The sequence below is a fragment of the Gouania willdenowi genome, chromosome 11, assembly GCF_900634775.1.
Source record: "Gouania willdenowi chromosome 11, fGouWil2.1, whole genome shotgun sequence".
NCBI lineage: Eukaryota > Metazoa > Chordata > Actinopteri > Blenniiformes > Gobiesocidae > Gouania > Gouania willdenowi.
In genome coordinates this window covers 17,232,865-17,250,864 of record NC_041054.1, presented here as the reverse complement: position 1 = coordinate 17,250,864, position 18,000 = coordinate 17,232,865, and the positions used below count along the sequence as shown (strand labels likewise).

The 18,000-nt window shown below is 37.6% G+C and overlaps 1 protein-coding gene across 5 annotated transcripts in view; it reads right to left on the bottom strand.

The window, feature by feature from the left end:
• Positions 1-18,000, bottom strand: part of adgrb2 (adhesion G protein-coupled receptor B2) — a 271,609-nt gene that overhangs the window by 75,208 nt on the left and 178,401 nt on the right. For all 5 annotated transcript variants that reach the window (XM_028461068.1, XM_028461072.1, XM_028461069.1 and 2 more), the window contains exon 15: positions 17,405-17,448. In XM_028461068.1, the coding sequence (XP_028316869.1) occupies positions 17,405-17,448 (44 nt within the window). The remainder of the gene's footprint in view (positions 1-17,404; positions 17,449-18,000) is intronic.

Here is an 18,000-nt window from a genome sequence, read left to right as displayed (position 1 = left end):
AATTACATTTTCAATCATCCATGTTCAATTAAAATGTAATTCTGGTTATAGTGAAAAGCATTTTTTCCAATTACAATTAAATTACAAATACATTATACCTCAGAAAGTCAATAAAATTACTTTATCAATTACTAAAGTTCAATTACAATTACTGAGCCTGAAATAGATAATCTAATAAAAGTTGGCCTTCCTATCGTGTTAGCGTTCTGTTAGCATCTCTAATGGTAGGGTCCTAAATCATCTGTAAAATACACAAACAATTGCCATGTCTGCATAATTCAATTTATTTTATTGCATAATTGTGACCATCACCAGCCCTCCCTAAGGAATGGTAAGAAACACTTTATTAAAGAGAGATAATAAAAAAAAAAAAAGAGGGCAGTGTTACACCATGGTGGGGGGGAAGGGGACGGGGACGAGGGAGTCAGGGTAGGAACCATGGACGTTGTGGGGAAAAGTCGAATGTTTTAATTTGTGAGTGAGATGTTTTATAGTTTTCACAATATTTGTTAAACATTTTAAGACAAAAAATACTAATTTACTTAGTAATGATTGGGTGTAGAAATGTAATGAATTACTTTATTTTAAAAATACTTAAGTACAGGTCAAATAATTGATTTAGAAAACTATTGAAAAAAGTACAAGTACCCATGAAAGCAACTGAATTACAGCAATGGTGAGTACTTGTAATCAGTTACTTTCACCTCTGCATGAGACATTTAATAGAGGCTAACAAAGACGTAGGCAAGCCAACACATTTGAAGTATATTATGTGCCAGTCTGGATCCAAAGAGGAAGCTGGTGTAATGAGAAGCTGTCTGACAGCTCACAGCAGGGCATCACTAAGTATAACACGGACACACATGCACAGCTACACACTATCTGTGACCTCATTGTTTTCCCTGCTTGAATCCTTACAAATTGACTGTTGGGCATCATTTACTTTGGCTGGATTTTTTTTTTTATTTTTTATCTTTGGTCATTTTTAAGGTTTTTGAACAAAATAAAAAGAAAGAAAGAAGCTGATTTTGGCTTCATATACAACCACAAAAGTTTGTACAAAAGCATCAACTTTATTGTTACTGATGGAGCCCACACACACCGGCTGTAGGTTCAGCCAGGCATGAAGAAGAATTGCAGAATGAGTTGTGCTGAGCTGTTGGGGGAATGATCAGAAGGACACAGCATTAGTTTTACTATTGTTAGCGCTTCTCGCTGACCCTGCAGGTTCTTCCCACTCCTCTTATCATAGAAAACAGAAACCAGATGTACAAACACGTCTATAAATCACTATAGCTGCTTTAAAGGCTATAATACCCCCAATGTATACCACAAATATATAACCCTGGGTTTATGTTAAAGAAAAAGGCATTATGTGTAAATACACACAACATTATCTGGGTTGCGAGCGTGGCAACGGTAGACATCTGTTGTTTGATTTTGACTTTGACAAAAAAAATAAAGTTTTATTTGGAGGATATTTACAAGAGCTTCCTTTTGACAGGCAGCTATCCACATAGGGATAGTGAATGTCACTCAATCATGACAAAAATCAAACACCTTTGTTTTCCGCTGCCAGCCTATGGTTAAGCTTTGTGATTCTTCATAGAAAAAACAAAAAAAAACAAAAAAAAAAAAACTTGAGTTTTTGGCAGGTTAATCATTCTCTTTTCACTATCAACGAAGGCGACAGTAACAAATTACATGTACTCACGTTACTGTAATTGAGTGGCTTTTATGAGTACTTTTTTGAGTATATTTCTTAAAACAGTCATTTTACTGACTTAAAAGAAGTAAAAAAATGTGTTACATTTCTACACCCAACCGTTACTGAGTAAATAATAGTCCACCACAAGAGAGAGAGGCTGATGATGATGCAAATCCCCATCCGCATATTTCAGTTCAATTCAACGTTATTTATATAGCGCACATTACAACAATAGTCATCTCAAAGTGCTATCAAAATACAAAATTCTTAAGAAAAAAACCAACAAATCCATATGAACATGCATCAGTCAGCTATTTCTGACTTATTTGCATTTAAACATTGCATTGCATTTTATTTGCATTAGTTTATACATGAGATGTTTACTGTATGCAAGAGAACCGTGGCAAGAGTTATTACAATTAATAAATGTGGGGTGAAAGTAACTTCTACTTTGAGTACGATATAGCAAATTTTGACTTGTACTTGATAAGTTTATGTATGACTTAGTAATACATACACTTAAAGCTGGGGTACTTGAAATATTTTCTTTAATAAAAAAAAATAAAAATCTTATTAGCATCATATAGTATATGGTAAAAGGAGAGGAGGAGACTGTGAGGGATTATCAGATTGGGGGGCGGGATTTACGATTCAAATTCAGCCATGCCCCTCTGCCATGCTTAAAGATTCAACTAATGCAGCTTTTTTTCAATTTTAATCAAGTAACAGTACTTATACTTTCGTAGGATGTATCAGTACTTTTTACATCTCTGATCATCAACTATATCGTATTGAACATTTCCACCATATTTAACTTGTACGAAGGCTAACTGGGGCTTTTAAGAGCTAACTATTATGAATAACTCAATCTGATTTGCAGGCGTCTTCGTGAAATTTGAATTGTTGTGGAAAAATTGTAAAAAACAAGACAGATTGGTAAAACTCAATTATACAGTATAAATAAATATAAAATGTTTTGGGTGTTAAAATGTCAATAATTTGTGCGCATCATGAATTTGTGACTGAATCCAGGAACTAAGACTACTTTCAGATCAGTTTGTGTCAAACTATCTCTATGTTAAGTGTTGCCTTTTCTACCCGCTGGTTGCACTGGATTGACATAGGAAAAAAATAAAAAAATATATATATATCAAAGATCGCTAAAGCCTGTTGTATTTTTCCTGAGGGGACTACAGCTGTTCAGCATTTTATGTCAGTCCATCCAGCTGTTGCAGAGCAGAGATATTTCAGACTCGACCAATAACCACACAGCAAGTGTTGGACCAACAAGCTGACAGGTTCACGGCTTCAAAGAGTCTTTCATTCAAACCCTGTTGAGAACTAAATGTTAATTTCCCAGCTAAATAGTCAGGCAGCGCAGTAATGGCTATAAACAGGAATACAATACAAATAAAACATTTACACTATGTGCCCTATATTACGTGAATAAGGTTCTGCTTGAAAAAAAAAAGTTCAAATTGACCTTTTACGTCAACTGGAAATAAATTGGCGCCAACATTTGACTGAAAGGGCAGCGCCATAAAAGCTGATTGCTCCCAGTTAAGAAGCAAAATAAAGGTTAAACATGCTTTGAATTGCTAACACTAAAGAGTTAGTTTGGGGTTATAGATCTATTGAAAAAACCACTCTCCATTCGCCACCTTCATATACAAGAGGCTACAACATAAAAGGGATTTTTATTTCTTATTCACAGCAACTAAAAATCATTTGACTTTTGATTTGTAATAAAATGTTTTGTGGAAATGAATTTGGATGAAACTAAAACAGAATCATTTTGAAATCAAATGTAATTTTCTACATGGATGTCAGTTGTCTGAAACGCATTAGCATAATGACAACATCCTGCATCTGTTAAGGGATTTTAAGCAATCTCTGCATTCTCTTAATTCTATGATAGTGATGGGCCAATGTCATGATAAATGCTATGACACACAAAACAATCCAAAATGATGTAGCCAATCTATCATGACATGCATGTAGACAAAAGCCTGGCTCTAGGAATAATGGCCCTCATTTATTAACTATTCTAATGTTCAGATCTGAGCTTACGACGTGCATTCGACCGAATTCAGGCACGCTTCGGTATTTATCAATTTTGGACGTGAGCGTACGCTACGATCAGATCTCACGTCAGGTCTGACCTTGTGGACGCAAATCTGAGTGTGTAGATTTGTGGCACAGCAAAATCTGATTGAGTCTGAAAATAACATATTAAACAAGCCTTGGCTTGTCATTTAAACCAGCAATTCTCAACTGATGGGTCGGAACCCAAAAGTGGGTTGCGGACCTGTACTTGGTAAGTAGCGGTGAGCTGGTCAAAAATATATGAATAGCCTACTTAATGTCTCTCATGTTGGACTTTTATTTTGACAGGCATGCTCTGAAATTAATGTTGCACTCAAAAATATATGAATAGAATTTGGTTGGTTGAATTCTAAATATATATATAATAGGGTGTATCTGGTTGAACAGTGTAGGAGGTGTTCTTAGTATGAGAGTGACAGAAATATATACACTAAAATATTTAAATAAAACTGTTATATATAAGAGCTTGACAATAAATTGTGATCTACTAAAGTACTTACTGTTGTTGGTAACATATCCTTTTGTATATTTATATGTGTATATATAAGGTTGTGTATATGTATGTTTCTTGTATTTAAACTGTTTATCTGTTATGTTAATTGTTTTGTGAAAGGAAGCAACCACTGATTACAGGGGTGGGAACTTATACGTAAGTTTACCTCCTCCCACTCCTTTTTGAGTTTATGTATATATGAAAGTATGTTAGTTCAAAAAGAGTCATGTGTATATGTAATGTACATTGAACTTGGAATAAACAATCGATCAATCAATACCACTTTTTTGGAGGGATTTTCTTCAACAGAATACTTGATAAACCCACTGACAATCCTTGCTACCGGCCAGATGCGCATAGGTTCAACAGTGTGCAGCATGCACCCAGATCACAGGAGCGTTCCTTCGGCTGTGTTGGAGCAGCATGGGAACGCTGACATTAATTTAACCTGTTTTACACAACTTTGTGTTGGTGAATGGAGCGATGTCTGTTGTCCCAGTGCAGCCTGAGGAGCCAAAGCCAAACCAGAGGCAGCTCAGCCTTCACTGAGTGTCTTGTCCAAGGACACAATGACAGATACCAGTGGTGTGACTGTCCCCCACTGTGGCACCTGGAATTTTCAGTGGTCTCCCATCTAACTACTAACCAGGCCCAGACCTGCTTAGCTTCCGAGATCTAACGTGATCGGTCAATGACAGGCTGGTATGGTTTAGTGCGAGCACTGAGGGATGGGAGTGCACGGGCCCGCGCTCACCAGCCTGACTTGTCCACTTTTTCTTGACCAAAATGTGAAGAACTGTCTTGATAAAATACCAGGGATTTATGCTTTTCGGCTGTGGGTGAGTAAAATGCCGTTTACACCACCGTTGGGCATTGGTTAAGTTAATTATTGAGAATTTCATTCAAACCTCAACAAATACGGAAATGCTGTTCACTGCCTCTGTTATTCTCTTCCACAGAGCGTTTAAAATGAGCTCCTTAAAATCCAGTTTTCACACCACCAGAAATCACATCTTTGTTTTTCTTCACCTCAGCTGTGAGGAAGCTGAATTTCATCTCGGAAATGTTTATTTCCTTTGGCAATGTTTGAGGGCGTGACATGTTAATGTCGATCGAAGTCAGCTGTCACATTTATCAATACCCGGTTATTTGTACGCTGGGGATGGTCAGATATGAAGGTTTCATAAATCTCATGTAAGTAAGTAAGTGAGTAAGTACATTTTATTTATAAAGCACCATTCACAAACGGAAATCACAAAGTGCTTTACAGTAAAAACACAGTGCTTCGCAAAACAGAATAAGCAGTGATTTACAAAAGACACAATGCAAGACAGTCCTTCAAAATAAGGCAAAATAAAATACAATGTTAACACCAAGTTAATAAACGAGGTTAATTAAAAGCTTGTCTCTATAAAAGTCTTCAGCAGCATTTTAAAGGAGTCAGTTAAGAGCGTTCTACAGTCTTGGTGCCACTGCCTGAAATGCCCAATCACCACGTGTTTTACAGTGAGTGCGTGGGATGAACAACTAATTTCGTTCTGCTGACCTCAGAGCACAAGAGGACGAATGTGGTTGCAGCAGGTCACAGATATACTGTGGAGCTTGACCATATAGGGCCCTAAAAGTGGAAAAATGAATTCAAAAATGTACTGGCAACCATTGAAGAGGACCTGTTGCATGTTGGTTCTTTCATACGAAACAATGTGCACTCAGATTTGCACCCATTTTGATACAAGAAAGCCAATGTGTTTTTGACAGTTATGTCATACATTGAGCTCTTTGGATCACGCAGTGTTGACGTGATTGGAATAACCTAAAATACTTTGTCAAGAAATTAAACCTTGACTGTCAGGAATTTGTAGAGATCATGTTTTGGTTATGTGGTAGATAAATGCCTCTCGCAAGTCTGGGTAGTCTGGTTTGGATCTAAAGAACGAAATAAAATGCCTGTTAGTGTACCAGGACTCCTTGGATAAATTGTAGGAGAGTGAACACACGGTTGACTTCTCCATTCTTGGATCGATGTATGATTGAACAAGCTCTCCTATATTTTATTCCTGGTCGTTGGGTATTGATGAGGTAACTCCATTTGTACTTGAAGTTATATTCACTTTACGGTAACATAAAACAACATGACAAAGGACTTACTTCTTTATATGAAAATTTAAAGAGGAAACCTCTGAATTTAAAATGAACACTTCTTCACGATGTTCAATCAAGTCAGACCCAAAGAAACCAAAGAAAGAGAGGAAATTTTGTAAAAGAAACGCTTTCCTTACACTGACAGTAATAAATGAAGCAGTCATAACACCTGTTCTGGCCAACTCCGGAGATAATTACACGTTCAAATGAAACAGATCATCTTTATTTGCGCACGTCATTCTAACATCTGTCAAAGAGGACTGACCAACACACATCAGTACCACAATGTAGCTTCGCTCTTTTCTGTGCACGATGTTGTGCGTTGATGCATGCATTAACATTTGACCCTAATAATAGCTCCATAAAAACTATTCAACACTGTCGTCCTCTTGGCAGATGTAAAGATGAGTCTGGTGTAAGATTATTAGAGGCTTGTTCTCATGTTCTACCTGTGAGTTTCTAGACATTATCTCCATTGTGGTAACTGCAACATGAAATATTAATCAACGTGAATCGTTTGTGCTCTCATACGGAGAATTATGTATGTGTCTGATATTTTCATCACTGGTGAGAATAACATAGGTCTATGTGAAGATTGAAATGTCACTCTTTATTTAGCCAGATCTGGTTCAGTTATTTTCAACCTAAATTAGTATTTTCATTTTTTACAAAGGTAAGATTGCTTTTGAACAGGAGAATAAGAAGTCAGAGAAAATAATTCATTCCAAGTTACAGAAAATAAGTGCCTAACCCTGTTTTGCCTGCTTTGAACAATGTCCATTCCATGGAAACACATAACCTTGCCTGCAAGATGGATCCTCCTGGTGTTCACAAACACTAGAATCCATCTTGTGCTTTTCCCTCCATTGCCTTTCAAATCTGAACCAAAACGGTTAGAACCAATCACGAGGCAGTGTTGTGGTTTAGGACGGGATATCCGGGTGTGACAAAGGCAGAAGCACCAAAGCAAAACTAAAGGAACTAGCTGGGCTACAACTATTAGCATAGCTCCGAATTAAAATAGAAAGATGTCGACGCCGGAGGATGAATGTGTGGAAGCTGCTATAAACTCAGTTTTAGAAGAATCCAGCATTTCCTTTTTGAAAGAGCAACAGCGAGAGGAGCTTTGTGCATTTTTGGACGGTAAAAACGGCAAAGCAGAGCCTTGCTTTTGTTGTAGCAGTGTCTCTGCGGTGCATGCCGATGACATCATCATCATTTCTTACCGTGTGATTGGCTAAAACAAATCAGCTTCAAGCATTCTGTTCATGTCCCTCCCTGGTTGCGAAAGAATTCGCCAGACACAGTCAATGTGGAGAACTCGCGTTAGAGGGAGGGCTACACATCAATCTGGCTCTAGCCAGGTTAGGAAACTCATGTAAACAGGGCGAGAATGTGTGCCCTAAGGTGCCTGCAATCATTCCAAGGTGCTAACAACTAATCCACTATGATGGACCAATGTGCCTTTCTTACCAAATATTTCTTGTGTTTATAATGCCTTACATCATGTGATGTCAGCTGAAACCACTCTTCCTAGGCTATTTCTTCCCTGGCTCTCGTGTGAGGACAATGCTTCGTGAGTGACCTGCACCGTCCCGATCTGTCACCCTGGCACAGCTCGGCTAGGGCTAATTTGTAAGCTCCTTTTCTTGGATTATCTTTCTTCCTGGTGTGCAGGCAAGTGAGTGGAGAGAAGGAAAGAAGATCACAGTTTTCTTTATAGAAAAAAAAACATTCAAATGTTCTGCCTGCCTTACACGGGTGGTGATATGGCAATCACTCATGAATGCTAAGGAAGTAGTTTTTTACTTCTTTTGTTGAAACTACCTTATTAAAAACTAAGAAAATAAAGCACCATTGATCATTTTAGAACAAAAAATAGACTTTGAGCTTGTTTTGGAGAGTATTTACAAAGAACTAACACGGTGGCCTTGCAGCCTACTTCCAGAATGAGAGAAAAGAGGATAAGGTACAAGGCAACAGGATAAAGAAGGTAAACACTGCCCTTGTCAGAAGATTCCATCTCTGGTGCTCTATGAATGCACTGCAAGGATGAAAAGAGTATAACTAGAGCAGTTTTAATAGCTTCAGATGTTACTCACCTTGAAATAAAGCTCTGCAGCTCCAGCAGGGTCGAGGCAATGTGTTCCAACTGCCACCAGAAAATGAGCTTTTTTTTTTTCTTTCTTTTTTTTTGTGTTTCTAAGCTATCCTTTGTGATACAAATTCCAAACATCATCCGAGATGATGCCCAAGGGAAACATCATCTGCTCTGAAGGTTGTTTCTGTCTGTGCAGGAAGGTCCAGGGCTGCAGTCCTCCCCCACTGGTTACATATTGATGGAATCAATAGTACTAGTGCAATGAATTAGAGAAATGACTAACCAAATTTACATAGCTTGCTTATCCGTATTGAAGGTCAGATTGGTCCTCACGAGCACACCACCCACAGCTATCCATGAGATCCAGAGGCAGAAAATGAACCATCACTGAAGAGTACGTTCATCTTAACAAATTAGAGGTGGCGAGAGGGATCAAGAGTAACGTAGACCCAAATGACCTCGAAAAGCCTCTGAGGTTTATTCACCCAGAATTGAAGCCATCGTGTCGACGTGCTCCCCAAGGACCACTGTGATAGTGCAAGGAATGAGCTGAGAGCCCGTCCATGCCTTTAACACCCAGTGGAGAGAGAGCCCACATAAGCCTCGCTGGCCGACTCCCCTGACTCGCTGTTCGACACAGTCTTGATCCCTTCTGCTCTGTCAGATGGAAAAGTGGAGCAAACCATGTCAGCCTTCCTAAACCCCCCCTCCCTCCTCCTGGTCGCTACACTGTTAAGTGTCTTCATGTATCTCCATAGTTCAGTGTTGTTTTTATTTGGACTTTATTTTATTTTGTAACTTTTCTAGTGCAAAAATAAATAAAAAGAAAAAAACTAAACTTCCCCTCGAACCTTTAAAAAAAAAAAAAAAAAAAAGGTATTTGACATTAAACATAATTATAGTAACTGATTCTTGTTCATGTAGATTTGTTGGGTTTATTTCTTCAGAATTTCATATTCTGATAAGCTGTACGAGGAAACTATTGTTGTAATTTGTGCTATATAAATTTAGTTGAACTGAATACATAATAACTACATGAACACTGTTGAAAATTTACCTTTTGCCAAAACTTTTAGTAATTCAATTGAGTCTTACTAAATTATTCTAAAAAATAATCAAGAAACAGAAAGGGTTTGTTTTTAAGTAAATATTTAGTGTCAGATTGTCATTCTTGAAAAAAACAAAATAAATAAATAAATAAAAAAGTAAAAGGTTAAAAGGATAGAATTTGGGTTTTATCTGATGTCTTGTCAGTTTCAAAGCTGATTCCAGTGCCAGCAATGGCAGTCCAAAGAAGCCTTTAATCTACCGTGTCGGGTTGAGGATGTGAAAGTCACTTACACTGCACACTGGGCCCTTATTACAGCAGGAAGCTATAAAAGGCAGGGACTGTGTCGTTGCAGTGCTGAAGACTTTAACTACTGAACCCTGATTGAGCCAAAGACCAGCAAGGATTAGAAAGGGGGATTAAATACCCCTGAGCCGTCTCACACAAGCTTTACTGTCATCCATCCATCTAAAGAGTATATATTTCATTTATCTCCCTCCATTAGGTCAATCTTTAAGCACGCTTTTAAATGACTGCTCAGCTGACCGTGAGTGATGCACAGATGGTTCAGATGTTGCCATTAGTGATGAGATTACTGCCCTACAGAAGTAGGCTGGCTATCTGGCATACCGGGCATCGTCACGGTGAGCTGCTGACCCAAGGTGGAACGTTGACCCAAGGTGGGCCGGTCCGGTCCGCTAAGTTTTTGGCTTTGGTTTTTTTGATGAGCAAGTAGAGGCAGACATGGTAACAGGTGGCCAAAAAATGGTCCAAAAGTGGCAAAAACGTGGCAAGAAAAGAGTAGAAAGTGACTAAAAAAGGACTGCTGTCACTAAGTATCTTGAGTCCCGATCTTTAAAAGCTAAAGACCAAGTCAAAAACCTTGGTGTTCTGATTGACTCATATCTGACATTCAGCAATCAGATCAAATCTTATCACAAAAACAGCTTCTACCACCTAAAGAACATCTCCAGAGTGAAAGATTTAATGACTCATAAAGATCAGGAGAAACTGGTCCATGCTTTTATCTCCAGCAGACTGGACTATTGTAATGGTCTTCTAAAAGGAATCCCCCAAAAGAGCATCAAACATCTACAGCTGGTTCAGAACGCTGCAGCTCGGGTCTTAACCAGAACAAAGAGGTTAGAGTGCATTAGTCCAGTTTTAAAATCTTTACACTGGCTCCCAGTCAGCATCAAAATAGACTTTAAAGTTCTGCTGCTGGTGTATAAATCTGTGAATGTGTTTGGTCCAGAATACATCAGTGAGATCTTTGTCAGGTATGAACCCAGCAGGTCTCTCAGATCTATGGACACAGGTCAGATAGTGGAGCCCAGAGTTCACAGTAAACATGGTTTACATGGCTTTTAGTTGTTATGCTGCAAAGAAGTGGAACAAACTGCCAGCAGAGCTGAAGTCAGCATCACATGTGAACATTTTTAAATCAAAGTTAAAGGCACTTTTTTTCTCTACTGCGTATGATTGAGAGGGACGGTTTTGGTCATGTTGTTGATGTGATGTGTTTAAATGTATTTACTGATTGTTTTAAATGTTCTTATTGATTTTAAGCTGTTGAATGTTTTCTGGTGCACTTTTTGATCATGTAAAGCACATTGAGTTGCCTTGTGTATGAAATGCACTATACAAATACATTTGCCTTGCCATGTCTGAAATGGGCCAAAAGCAGTCATGAGTGGCCAAAAAACGGGTAAATAAAGAGGAACTAGGTAACATGTAACGGCAAAGGGTAGCTTTAATGAGGCAAATGTGGCAAACAATAGTGAAAAAGGGCAAACGTGGAACAAAGAGGGTAAAAAATGTTGGGGTAAAAGGAAACAAGTGGTATTTCTTGGGCAAAAGTTAGCCTTTTGGGATGTAATGTGGTCCAAAAAATCCAAGAATAGACAATAATTGGATAAAAGTGTCAATAAGAACTTACAAAAATTGACAAAAAAGAACTTTTTGAAAAGGGGCAACAAGGGGAAAAAGGAAGTTGCAAAATAGCCAAAGGAAATAGGTAAAAAGTTTCCCTTTTAAGGTTTTCTGGGAATTAATAATTACATTTAAGCCATAAAGAGCCACATGTTGGGCATTATTAACTTAATAAAGGCTTCTATATGGTGTCCTCTGATAATGTACCTACAGTATAAAAATAATGCATGAATAAATGTTTAAGCATCGCAATGTATATTTAATAAAACTCCTTGACACTAACAGAACCAATGTGATCAATAACACACAAGACATGTGTATGTGATACTGAGCTGAGCATGTATAACAGGAAGGAGGAGGCTTTATTACATAATCCACAGTAAATAGCAGAGAGGTCATATCACAGAAGAGCCAGAGGCAAGGTCAGGAAGCAAGCAAGAGGAGCGAGAAGAGGTCTGGAAAACTAACTAAAGGTGGATAAACAATCCAAATATAAGCAGAAGCATACATTTCCATATCATTATTCCAATCCTACTTGTTTTATATGAGCACAACAGCAACCAGGGTTGGGGTCAATTATAATTGTACTTTTTGACAATTAAAATCGTAATTTTAAAAATCTGTTGCTAGGTTAATGCTAATGCTAGGTTGATGCCATTGATAAGCTAATGCTAATTCTAGGCTAATGTAAAAGCAAGGGCAATGCTAATGCTAGGTTAGTGCTAATGTTTGGTTAATGCCTTTGCTAGGCAAATTATATTGTTAGGTAAGTGCTAATGTTACGTCAATGCTAATGCTAGAAAAATGTTAATGTCATTGCTAGGCTAATGCCATTGGTAGAATATTGCTAGTGCTTGGTTAATGCTATAGCTAGGCTAATGCTAATGCTAGTTATACTAATGCTAGCTAATGTAAATGCTATCCAATGGTAATGCTCGACATTGTTAATGTTAATGTTGCTAATGCTAATGTTAGTGCTAGTTAATGCTAATGCTAGGTTAGCGCTAATGTTTGGTTAATGCTATTGCTAGGCAAATTATATTGCTAGGTAAGTGCTAATGTTAGGTCAATGCTAATGCTAGAATAATGCTCATGTCATTGCTAGGCTAATACCATTGCTAGAATATTGCTAGTGCTTGGTTAATGCTATAGCGAGGCTAATGCTAATGCTAGTTATACTAATGCAAGCTAATGTAAATGCTATCCAATGGTAATGCTCGACATTGCCAATGTTAATATTGCTAATGGTAATGTTAGTGCTAGTTAATGCTACCTAATGCTAATGTTAATGCCAAGCTAATGCAGTGCGACACGGGCCAGCACCTGCATCCTCACTTGCATTTTCTTCAGGAAATGCATATATTGTAGTTGAATTTGTAACTGTAATTGGCATGAAAATTATATAAAATGTGTCGATTATAATTTATTTGAACCCAAAACTTAATAATTGTGATTAATTGTAATTGAACTTTAGTCATTAATAACATAATTGGATTTGATTTTTAGCGGATAAGAAAACTAAATAATAATTTAATTGTTAAAAATGCTGGGCACTGTAATCGTAACTAAACTGAACTGAACATGGAGAATTGAAAACATAATTGTAACTGAAAAATATAATTGATCCCAACCCTGACAGCAACTATCTCAACCAATGAGGCACATGGAAACAGGTTCTGAGTTAGTTTCAGGGACCATTACATGGAGAACGACGAGGAGGGAAGGCAAGCTCTACGCTTTGAGTGCGCAGATGGTGCTGACATATGGGCCTGTTGGGGGCTAAATAAATAAATAAACAGTCACACATGAATACTGAAATGAACTGTGAGCACCGTAAACTGTTGGCCACTCTTGCCAGCTAAGAGAAAGAGAGGAACGTTCTTACAGACTTTATAAATATAACATCAGAACTGAACAGCGTGCACATTTATAAGTGGCTGCTTATACTATGGAGATTGAATCCTAATCTTCAATTATAGCTATCAAAAGGTTAAAAAATGCAGCAAAGTGCACAAAATATTGTCTACTTTCAGTTTCTATGGCGTTGCTGTTGCTCAGCAATCTATACATTTTCCACCTGGTGTCTTTCTCCTGTTGAACCTCCAAACCAAGCTGACAGACTGCCAAGCTAAGAGAGGTGATATCCTCCAGCAAACAAACTATTGTTTTGTACAACGTGTTCTCTCACTATGTCAACCACATTCAGGTCCAGCTTTTGTCAACATCTATTCAACATTGTTATTGAGCACCATGTCAATCCTTTTTAGCACCACACCATAAACATTTGGTGGGTTTATTTGCATCTTAAAAAAAACCGGAATAAATGGCTTTTTAAATGCATGTTAACACGTTTGCTCCACTAGAATTGAATTCAAACAAGAGATGTGATAAATTATAGCAAGTTGGAGTTTTTCAACTGTCACAGTATGCCTGATAGGGGCTGATTATGTTTATTTGTGGAATACATCAAGCGGGCATCAAAATAAAAATAAGCCTAACATGTTATATATATATAATGTAAACTAACATTAGATTAGAGGAATGAGGTCTATATATATATATATATATCGTTATTGGTAAATATCAGAAATCTAAAATTTAGTGTTAAAAAATATTTAAAAGTACATTTACGAGGTCCACCATTCTCTAACCAGGTCCATGATTTTTTTTATTAAGCTATTATTTTACAAATTTGAAGGAAGTGAACAAAATGGACGGGCCTATAAGTGAAACAGCACTGTTTAGCTGATTGATCACTGTTGAAAAACCAGGAAAAAATTGAATTTTTAGCTCGTATGCAGCATTAGCTTTGGAAACCAATATCACATTTTTTTTTTCTCAAAGAATCAATGCTGCAACGGGGAAAAAAATTATCTAAATCTCTGTCAGACTCACTGTTTACACCGTTAGCTATGGCGAGTTAATACCTCTTGACCTTTGACCTCATGCGCAAGAACTGAACCAGGGCAAGAGTGTGTAAAGGCTTATTAACGGCAACCACATCAATACACACCGTTTTGTAAAGCACACATGCATGTGAACATAGCTCGATAGGTATGTGTATGTAAAAGTGCGCCGAATGTGGAAAAAAGGCTCAACCAGTAATAACGTCAACAAAATGTCAACAAAACGGGTAAAAAAAATTGTAACATTTATTAAAAAAAAGCTAAGGAATGTGTTTATTCTTCTTCAAAACTCATAAAAAAAAAAGCATAAAATGAAATTTCAGGTGGTGTTCTAAGTCACTTTTTCGATTACACATTAGTCCAGTTTTAAAGTCTTTACACTGGCTCCCAGTCAGCCTCAGAATAGACTTTAAAGTTCTGCTGCTAGTGTATAAATCTGTGAATGGGTTTGGTCCAGAATACATCAGTGACATGTTAGTCAGGTATGAACCCAGCAGGTCTCTCAGATCTATGGACACAGGTCAGATAGTGGAGCCCAGAACTCACAGTAAACATGGTGATGCTGCTTTTAGTTGTTATGCTGCAAAGAAGTGGAACAAACTGCCAGCAGAGCTGAAGTCAGCATCACATGTGAACATTTTTAAATCAAAGTTAAAGGCACTTTTTTTCTCTACTGCATATGATTGAGAGAGAGATTTTTGGTCATGTTGTTGATGTCATGATGATTTTACTGATGATTTTAATTGATTTTACTGATGATTTTAATTGATTTTACTGATGATTTTAAATGTTCTTATTGATTTTAAACAAATGAATGTTTTATCATGTAAAGCACATTGAGTTGCCTTGAGCATGAAATGCGCTATACAAATACATTTGCCTTGCCTTGCCTTGCCTTAGAAGTAAGAGGTTTGAAAATTCTGTGTTCCGAGTTGTTTGGAACGCTGCATTAGATGACTTTGTAAGATCTTGTTTGATCACGGGAGATTTTTGGCTTGGTGGAACATTAGTAGTTGTACAGATGTAATGTGTGTGATGTGCCACACACAGTACGATCAACACTGTTCTATGCCAGATTTTATATCCTTCTGTGTGAGGTCTTTAACAAAAATAACACACACTCACCAGAAACTCTCACAGTTTTCTCCCATCCCACTATTCCAATGAATTAGCATAGCATTTAGCATTCAAATGGATTGGCGCTTGTCTAGAAAGTGTGGATAGATCATCTGTCAAGTCTAAACTCTAACACCCTGAGGTGAGAGCAGCGCATTACCAGAATGTGTGGAGCTCACAACAGTGTGGACAGAAGGCAATCAAACTGACATGCTGGAGTGATTAGCTGGGTTTCCATTACAGATTTTTGCAAAATAAAAGCAACATTTCTAAATGTCGACCAAGTATAATTGCGCTTTGAACGTTTTGGGCAGGAGCTTCCTAAGACTTCACTGCAGAAAGACGGACGCTCAGAACTGCGGCAGTAATAATTATAAGTATAATGCTAAGAAATGTCCCGGTCTCCTTTTTTTTGTCCACACATACCGCGTCATGTTGTACCGCGTCTGGCAGGGAACAAGGCCAACACGAACAAAGATAGAGAGGAGGAGGACAACACTGACTACAGATGAGAATACACAAAAATGGACGGTTCAGAAGAACTCAAGAATGTTTGACCAGAGAGACATGTAAACCCATGTAAATTTGCGATGGTAAAACAGGGGACGGGACCCGGGTAAGCAAACTGCTTCTCTCGTCTCCTTTTTCGGCATGTACAAAAAAGAAAAAAAAAAAAAAAAAAATGTGAAAAAAAAAAAAAAAGTGAATGTAACCATGTCGGAAATAAACTGAATAAATAAATAAAAAATAAATAAATAAATGTTTCCTCGGAGAGAAGTGGTCGTGTGACCAGGTACGTCACGTTATTTGGCGTGCATTTGTGAAAAAAGTGTTCCCATAGTGCATTTGCGACACATTTCAAGATCGAAACATCTGGAATACCTCCTCATGAAAGCGTCACAACTTTTTCGCAATATATGAGTGCCTTTCAGGTATTTCCATCACCACTTATTATCAGGCTATTTAGATTTTGTGCATTTCCAAGTGTAATGGAAACCCTGCTTCTGATGTGCTAACATATAAACTCAATTATGTACTTGAACTGTTTCTATATACAGTAAGTACTAAATCCAGCTGCCAAGGAAAAACACACTTAGTATAGTTGCACCTTCATTAGGCTTTTGTAATAACTTTAGACTTGATAAGTACTTGAAAATTTCCCATCGGCCATAATTGCCTGATTTATTATGAACTGCCTATAACAAAGTAATCAGTTGTTAGTATTGCACCCTTACTGACCTTGATGTAAAATATAGGCCATTCAAAGAGAGTATCTCCCAATGATTGGTGTGAAATGAGTGCAAAGAGAGGGGATGACCTGGAACCAGAGCCTATTATCTACTTAGTAATCAACAAAAATCACTATCTAGGCTAATGGTGATAATCAATAGCGCTGGTTGATAGCACGGAGCCGATCAAACCAAGGACAAATGAGTGTAAAACTAACACATCGAGATATTTCATATTTATATGAGATAAACAACAGAAAATTCAACTGTAATTAAAAAAAAATAAAAAAAATAAGGTAGTTTAAAAAAAAAAAGTTGAATCACAGCAAAAGAAAAAAGTCCACCACTTCTGATTGATGTCATTTTTTAACTTGAAGCCATGCAGAGAACGCTGTTTGTTCCCACTGACTAATTTAATTAACACCAACACTGAGAACTTCATTAAACTCTTCGCAGCTCATTAATAAAAATAAATAAATAAATAAATACGTAATCTGACTGAGCACAATCAGCCATAAGATGAACATCAACCCACACGGAGACAGACACAAACACACTGCACTGCACACACATCACTGCGTGGACACACGTATAGAAAATAAATTGTCTTTGAAGTAACTTACGGGTTGCCGTAGTCCCAGACAACACACTGTGGATCTGATGTACCCTGCGAGATAAAAGAGAGGGAGTACGTGTGTGTGTGGGGGAGAAAGAGGGGAGGGGGGAAATTGGGAGGGGGAAAGTGAGGAGAGAAGATAAGCTGTTATTGCCATTCAAGGGGATGAGTGAGAGAGAAAGCTCATGGGAAGACAAAGTAGTGAGATGCCAAAGGAGAAAGAGTGATAGTGCATTGTGGATGGAGGGTGGTAAACAGACAATGAAAGACATAGGATGGGTACAGATGGCTGGGGGGGGGGGGGCGAAAAAAAAGGGTTATTGCCAGACTTTTGAGTCCTGAGCCATGAACTGGGAGTTTTCAAATCAAGTGATGGAAAGCAAGTTTAAAAACAGTGACAAGATTCAAATTTGACATCCCTTCACTCAAGCACAACTGCATTGTACAGTGAAAAAAAAAACAAAAAACAAAAAACAAGGTAGAAAAGGGATATGTTACACAAAATAATAACCTGCTGCAAAGAATCAGCTTTAGTCTAATTGATATTTTACTGATCGCTGGTGGTTTGAAACCAGTTCACTTTTCATTCTTTGATTCACAGTC